Here is a 7,754-nt window from a genome sequence, read left to right as displayed (position 1 = left end):
TGCCTTGCCTGAGTCTGAATAACTTGCGTGCCGCCTCCCGTTTGGGCGCTATGGGATCAAAAACTCTGCGAAGCTCTGCAGCAAAATCCCTATATGCAAAGCAATACAAAGCATCTCGTTGCCACGCCGCCGTGCCCCAAAGTTTCGCTCGACCAGACAAAAGCGAAACATCATAAGCCACTTTAGCCCTTTCAGACGGGAAAGACGACGGCTGGAGTTGAAAGTGGATTTCGCATTGAGTCAAAAATGGTCGGCATTGAATTGACTCACCGGAGAAGTTTTCGGGAGGCGGAAGCTTTGGTTCATGCATGGGTGAAACAAATGAACGCGTAATAGCCGCGGGAACTTGAGTAACAGCGTCTACTCTGGTGATCGACAGGTCATGGATTAACCGCGTCACTTCCTGTACATCGACCTGTAACCCGGAAATGGCTCCGTTTACATTGTCTAGGTGCAGACAGGCTTGTCTGAAAGGGGCTGAGGCGAGAGGGGAAGTCCAGGTCCAGGCAGATAGTCGTTACCGAAGGTCAGAAGTCAGAAGCCAAATCCAAATAGGGAGAATCCAAAAAGCGAGGTCCAGATAGGCGAAGCGAGGTCGGCAACCAGAGATCAGAGTCCGAAGCAGTATCCAACAAGGGGCAAGCATGAGACGTGGGTCATGAGACAGGCAAGGATCGAGATCAGGCATAGACATGAACAAGACTTGAACGCTGGACATTTACTCGCTGTGAGGCTTTCAATAATCTGGCACTGTGTACTGGTAGCTGTGGGTATTTATGGGGACAGGAACAGGTGAAACAGATGAAGCTGACTGTGTGGGCATGGCAACATGGGCGTGGCTTGGACTGTGGGACTGTGGAAAGTTAAGTGGCTGTGGCATGACATGAGACAAGAGACGTGGCAGGAACAGATGGAGCTGTGACATAGCTAATAATATTTTACCTGCAGTAGATAACTCTTTGAGTCTTAATGGTCTTATAGGCCTATTTCACTGCAGACATTTGGACAGGATAGAGACGAGAACTCACAGGTGAACGTGCAGATTGGTTTGTAAAAATGCTAACAAGCAGAACTACTTCTGAATGTAATGCAGCCCTCATTAATACACCTGTGCTTTTCCTTCTCATTCAGGTGAAAATGTCTGCCATGAAACGACGCATTGGTGAGCTAACTGCAAATCTGAATTGGTCAAGATCAAAGTGGAACGCTGCCATCTTAAATCAGCTCCAATCTCTAGTTTTATAGTGGAGTTCATTTATGCTACTTCATAAATCTTTATATTTCTGCATTATATGGTCATTTGTGTGGACGTTTGAAGTTATTTGCAAGTGCTAATAGTCAAATGTCATAATATTTAATGCTGAAGACTTTCTTTTTAAAATCAAATACCACTGTTAACTTTGCACTGCAGGTTTTTTTTTAGCAAAAACATTATGAAATTCCTGTCAAATGTGACCCCAAGTTGCACCAAAGTGCTATAGCTAGCAGCTGACACTATTTGGGCTTGCAAATAACCATAAATGTCTGTGTAAATAACTGCAATGCACAATTGACAGTGATGTAAAGGTTAAAAAAATAGTCTTGTGAAACAGCAGTCGTCCATTAAAGTCTTGACAGCCATTGAACTCTTGTGAAACAGGAGTACTTTATAGTCATTTCTGCAGATGCTGAAGTGTTATCTCATAATTTGGTCTGTATTTTTGGTGTGTTGAGGAGTTTATTTTTTAAATTAAAAGTGCTTGATTTTTTTTTTCACCTGGCTTCTTAAGGTTTGAGTGTGGGGTGTTATTCAGTGGGAGACAGGGTGCTCTAACACGTCACAAAAAGAAACACGAGACAAAAAACTAATTTTGAATCTCCCATTTAACCTAACAGGCTTTTTTATTCTTTATGACCTGTGTGAGGAAATCAGGGAACCCAGAAAAATACCACAAAGGCTGAAAGGGAACATGCAAATAAAATCTGACATTTTCCAACTAGTTAAATCGTCAGAGCGGCGTTTTAGTTTTATTTTGAAGGCTGATTTCTCAGCCTTCCGGCAGCATTCCTGCTGATTGCTGCCATCTTGCAGCAGCAGAACAGGCTGTATAGTTCATCAGCACCATTGACAGTTCCTCCTGTCTTCCTGCACAGCTGAGCTGCTGCAGATTTACAGAAACTAATCTCGACAAACAGCTTGGAGAGAAAACATGGCTGCTATGTGCTTAATTGACTCATGTATGAAAATGTCAACTGACTACCTTTATATCCAAGAGAATAATCAACTTCCTCCCATTAATAATTACATGACATACAGAAAAGGTGTGTGTGCCATCAGTGATGGGTTGACATGTCTCATCTGGAACTTGGCTGCAGACTAAGAACAACTGTGTTCTCAGGAGGGTCAAGTTCCTCAACACTAGATTAACAAATCTGCGCACATTAACCCAGATTTGTGCACAAGTGTGAAGGACTAAAGAAAGTTGGAGCTTTTGGTGAAATTCAAACATTCCTTCACTGGATCTACTAGACCTTGGAAAAACAACCTGAGAAATTGTGAGTTTAAATATTTTTTTTAGGTTTGATGCAAATAATTTGTGTATCCCTGAGATTAACTAACAATGAAAGTCGTCCCACGGTTAGATTTTGTTTGTCAGAGGAGTTTCGATGGGAACAGTCTGTGATAGCATGTACAGTACCACGAAGAACAACCTTCCTGTCAAAGCGTTGACTTCCCGAGTGTCTGTAACTGTGGTGTCTTACTGTAATACTGCTCTGCTGCAGAAGGTCCGGCAGCAGATCTACCTCCTGCCGGGCAGCAGATAACCGGCTGTCTGACAACTTAACAAGCTGCCAGCTGAACCTAAAGCCTTTACTGGAGCACCGGGAGTGGCCTTGATTTGAGTGACCTTTCACCTTTCATGTTAGTATTATCAAGTTCATAAGATCCGGTTTTTGACAGAAAAAACAATCTTGACCCTAAATTTAACCATTACTAGTACCTAACCCCAACCCACAAATGTTGTTCCACGATATTAGAACCAGGCTTCAGACCCCATAAGGACTACTGGTTCTGATAATGTATAGATAATTATACAAGAGCACACACACACAAATCTTTGGAAAAAGACAGAAAGAAAGCAACTCATGAAATTTAAAAATATATTTTTCAGGTGTATGGTTAGTAAAATAATTAACTTTTTTATTGTAAAAAAAATGATTGCATTTACAATCTAGTAAAACTGCCTTAAATTGTATATGAAAGGTTCATGAAAGGTTTCAGTTCAGTTTTTAAAGTGGTGTCCAATGGATTTTAAAAAGTTTTACAAAGCAAGTCAGAAGTTTTAAAAAAGAATCCTGTTAAATATTTGTTCTATCAGAACCAGAGAAATATTTTGCCTGAAGATGAGTGATTAGAAAGTTATCACTTATTCTTGTTCTCATATCAATAAACTCATAGAAACTAACGATGATGTCATGGCAGGATTACAGAGCTGGCTTTTGAGCAGAATCTGACATGTCTGAGGGGAACAGGGTTCTTTCTGTAAGAACCTTTTTAGTCCTTTAAAATGTTAATGCTGCTTGTCTTTGGCTTTAGATGTTCAAGAAAACCAAAAATTTGTGAAACATTTTTCTAAACATTTCAAAGAATCCCTGAAGGTTTTGTTATTTTGAGACTTTCTGAAGTTTTGGAGTTGAAACATTAGTAGACTACCATTTCATGTTGGCTCTGTGGGGTTTTGATGAATCCTTCAAGGAGCTTCATCTGTTTTAAGTTCTTGCATTTAACACACTTCCATTGGTCCTGTATTTGGTTATGTTTGTGTAAAACCAGAAGTTCTTAAGAGACTTTTAATTTCAGTACCTTTTGAGTGAATTGTCAGCCCATAAGTGTACTAAATTAAGCCTGCTCCTCAGCTCAGCTTGATCCATGACTTCTAAAAAAGTAACCTATAACTTTGAGTTTTATCATAAACAATTAGTTCTGTTTTCACTTTTAGATATTTAACCAATCCTGAAAGCAGTCAGCGGATACCAGAAAAGCTTCAGCACTTTCAGAATATATGTAGTTTCATGAGGGTTCAAACTGGTTATTTTGATAGTCATGGATATTCTCGTTTCAGGGGTTGATGGACCTTTTTGGATTATAATTTCATTAGAATAACAAGTTGCTGGGAAAAAACAGGGGTAACTTGGGGGTTAGAGATGCTCATTGAATTGTAAGGATGTACTTGGGTACTTTGTTTTAGTAGTTTTTATGTACTGATTGATTAAATTTTGTCAGAATGCCTTGGGATTTCTTTGAAAATGTCTGAATGATGTAGTGCTCTTGAAGTCAAGATTGAGCTGAAAACATCCTAGTTGTTTTCATGGTTCATGAAGTGTTGGTTTATGGGTGGTTTCCATCTAGTTTTAGTTCTTTTATTTTGGAGTTCAGCATTCTCTCAGGATGCTAAGATAAAGAGGAAATAAACAGTCACTAAAGCACTTTTTCTTACTTGATAAGTTGTTTGTTTAAACGTTGCACTGTTTGTTGTTTTTGTGACCGTTTTTGAGTCATAAATATTTGCAATTCTTCATTTCTGCGCAGTTAAAATCAACCACGGGCAGTTCTGAAACATAAATAGTGTAACTCTTCTAATGGCCACAAGATGTCACTATTGTGGCGCTTTCAGAAACTCAACTAAAAACAGCTTTTTTCAAAAAAACACCGACTGTTTGTGAAACGAGTAGGCGTGGTTTGAAGAGAGCGCTGCATTGTGGGGCATTGTGTTCTTCTTGTCAGCTTGTTTCGGTTAAAAAAAGGCGCGAGCCTCGTAAAATGACTACAAATCCCGTGGTGATTGGGGTTTCGTCACTTAAACGTATGACTTTACATTGAACGGATAGAGGTGACCTCTTCGTCTAGTTCGACTCCGAGCAGGGAGGACAGTAAGAGCCGAGACAACACATCGCCACCTTTTAGCTAAAATGGTAAGAACAATGCTAACGCTTCGACTGGGAATATATAAATATGATATATTCTGCATCTTTTATGAACGTGCTTTTCTCTAAATGATACAAAAGAGATGCGAAATTGTATTTTCATCTCTGACGGAGGCGACATCCTTGTCATTAGTCTCTGTTTATGCTAAAAGAGCTAAAATGATAAATGTATTAAATAGTTTGATGAAATTATGAAAGCAGACTCGGTGGATACGTTGTACCTAGATGCTGCGTCGTTGCAGCTTGGAAATAAGGGCCTGCAGTCAAGGTTGGCATGAAAATATGATCATAGCATCGTTAAAACAGGAGTGCAGATTAGTTTTGACGGCGGTGTATTTTTACTGCATCCATTTTACCGAGAGGCGGGTGGCGTGGCATCGGCGTCAACGTGACGTCACTGGGTCTCGATTTTCTGCAGGTTCAACCAATCAGAGCAAACCTCCTTCACCTGGTTGACTTACAAACTGGAAGGTTAAAATGTGCATTTTTCTGTCAGTCTTATGAAATAAACGTTTTTTTACTTGTTGGCCTTTTTGTGAGAGTTTGTCATTGAAGGCGGCTGAGAGACTAAAGACGCAGTTAGCAGATAATCTTTTAATTATGCTCTCTGTATTTAGGTGAAACAAGCTCGACGAGTCCTGCACTCTGCAGAGCAACTGGGCTGGATGCTGTCCTGACACGTTCTTCATTTTTTTGTATTTTGTTCAGTGAACAGTAATGAACCACTCCTGTTTGTTTCCCTCCAGGCTGAACCAATCCGTGTTTTGGTAACCGGTGCTGCCGGCCAGATTGCCTACTCCCTGCTGTTCAGCATCGCAAAGGGAGATGTGTTCGGAAAGGACCAGGTAAAATCAGTTCTTGTTTCGATTATGTAACCCTCAGGAGCAGCAGCTGCTGAGCCCCCTCCCCCTGAACCTGATCACTGCACAGAGCGATGTTTGTCGCTGTTATATAATAAGATTTACATGAAAAATGCACACTGTCAACATCAGACCAATGACAGTGTTGTTGCAGTCATGCTCTATGATGAAGAAGGAGGAAAACAGAAGGAAAAATAGAAGATTTTGTGAACATACCCATGCTGAGAGGCTAGTGAACAAGTTTTGCCTGTAGCATTTTTGCCGTCCCATTGTCCTTGAAACTTGTAAATTTGTCTCTAAATGTATGTTTTTGCTTTCAGTCCCTAAGTCAGACTTTACTCATGTGAGACACATCACACAGAAGTCAACTACAACTCAAATTACTTTGCAAATTCCTTTTAAAAAAAAAAAAAAAGTTGAAAAATGCCCCAGGGTAACAACGGTACTTACATACACAACGATCCAAGAGATTCCTTTATAGTGGAAATACAAGAAAATTTAGGATAATTGAAGATGTTTTTAAAAAGTTAGTTTCTGAAAATATAGTGACTCCACCTAAAAGCCAAACTAAGCTGACGGGTGTATTGGATGTTCACACTGAATTAAAATGTCCTTATTAGTTTTGCCACGTTCAGTTACTTTAAACATAAAGTTTAACTTTGTTTCTTATTCATGGTTTTAAAATTCTGAAAACATAAATAATAGCATAAATAATTATACAATAAACTCTTTTAGTGTTTATTATGGTTCTGTACAGGTATGAAAATAGAAGTAAGAGAGTTTTAGGTTGTTGTTGAGCCAAATTCTCGTGTCATCTCAAAACACAGAAATGTCATCTTTAAGAGTGGATTTGAAAGTTTTTTTGTTTGTTTTTTTTATGTGAAATTTACAGACTCAAATGAACTGAGACTGTAATATTTTAATTTATCATCATTTCAATTCAGCGTTTGAAACACTTTAAAAAGTCCTTTCTCTTTCCATACGTGGTGATGCAATACATGCACTTTTCTGGCCGTATTTAGATTCTTTGTTTTCTCCAAAAACACCACCTTCCTGTGCTCTCTGTCCCATCTTCAGCCCATCATCCTGATCCTGCTGGACATCTCCCCGATGCTGCCGGTGCTGGACGGAGTTGTCATGGAGCTGCAGGACTGTGCCCTCCCACTTCTGAGGGGTGAGCTGACTGACTCCGTGTCCTAAAACCTGAGACCTTCTGCTCCCCTTAAAGTTTCCTTAAGTCACATTATGTCCAAAGATGACCAACACTGCTTTGTTTTTAATGTTGTGCACATTTCTGCGAGCATTGAGATTTTAAGGTCTTGGTCATAAACGAGTGAAAACATTCTGCACAGAAACAGGAAATTAAAATCCAGCGTTTATATCCAACGCTCGAGCTGTCGACTTTGATTTCCTGTAGAGCTTCATTTCCATCTGTTTCGCAGCATATACAGTGTGTGTCTTTATGTAGTTTGTCCTTCAGATGTGCTGCGCCGAGGACTCTTCTGCTGCTGCTGTGTGCAGGAGGAAGGAGTGTCTACAAAGGCGGCTTCTGATTGGCTGGTGGTTTAGGCACCTCAGCAGCCAATCAGAGCCGTGGTGGGACAACAATGAACAGAACAGACGACTGAAGTCCAGTCTGATATCAGCCAGCTTACGTCCAACAAGCAAACAGCAAATTAATCTTATCTTTAAAATCAGCTGAGGTAGCAGGAGGTTATCTTAAAGACAGAAATAATAACCAGAAATTAAAGCTGCAAGCAGCGTTGGGCGGCCCTCGCAGCTCAGCGCCGCTCCGGCCTTGTGACCGCGGGAGCTCTTGCAATCGCGGGAGCTCTGGCGACCGCAGTCTATGCTCTCGCGCCTTTCCTGCACCGTCCACTAGGTGGCTTTTACAGCAAATGTCCCAAATTGCCTTCAGTCAGGATCAAT

At 40.4% G+C, this 7,754-nt stretch overlaps 1 protein-coding gene across 2 annotated transcripts in view; it reads left to right on the top strand.

Moving 5' to 3' along the window:
- The window catches only part of LOC108247105 (malate dehydrogenase, cytoplasmic), a 16,783-nt gene that overhangs the window by 1,698 nt on the left and 7,331 nt on the right, over window positions 1-7,754 (top strand). Inside the window, exons 1-3 of one of the 2 annotated variants that reach the window (XM_017434994.3) lie at window positions 4,807-4,953; window positions 5,712-5,810; window positions 6,903-6,999. In XM_017434994.3, the coding sequence (XP_017290483.1) occupies window positions 4,951-4,953; window positions 5,712-5,810; window positions 6,903-6,999 (199 nt within the window). In that variant the 5' untranslated portion in view covers window positions 4,807-4,950. Of the gene's footprint in view, window positions 1-4,806; window positions 4,954-5,711; window positions 5,811-6,902; window positions 7,000-7,754 lie in introns of those variants that run through there. The other variant, XM_037974847.1, reaches the window with a different exon arrangement.

Source organism: Kryptolebias marmoratus, linkage group LG3 (genome assembly GCF_001649575.2).
Source record: "Kryptolebias marmoratus isolate JLee-2015 linkage group LG3, ASM164957v2, whole genome shotgun sequence".
Lineage (NCBI taxonomy): Eukaryota > Metazoa > Chordata > Actinopteri > Cyprinodontiformes > Rivulidae > Kryptolebias > Kryptolebias marmoratus.
Note: the sequence above shows the minus strand (reverse complement) of the source record. Positions and strands in the feature narration are given on the sequence as shown.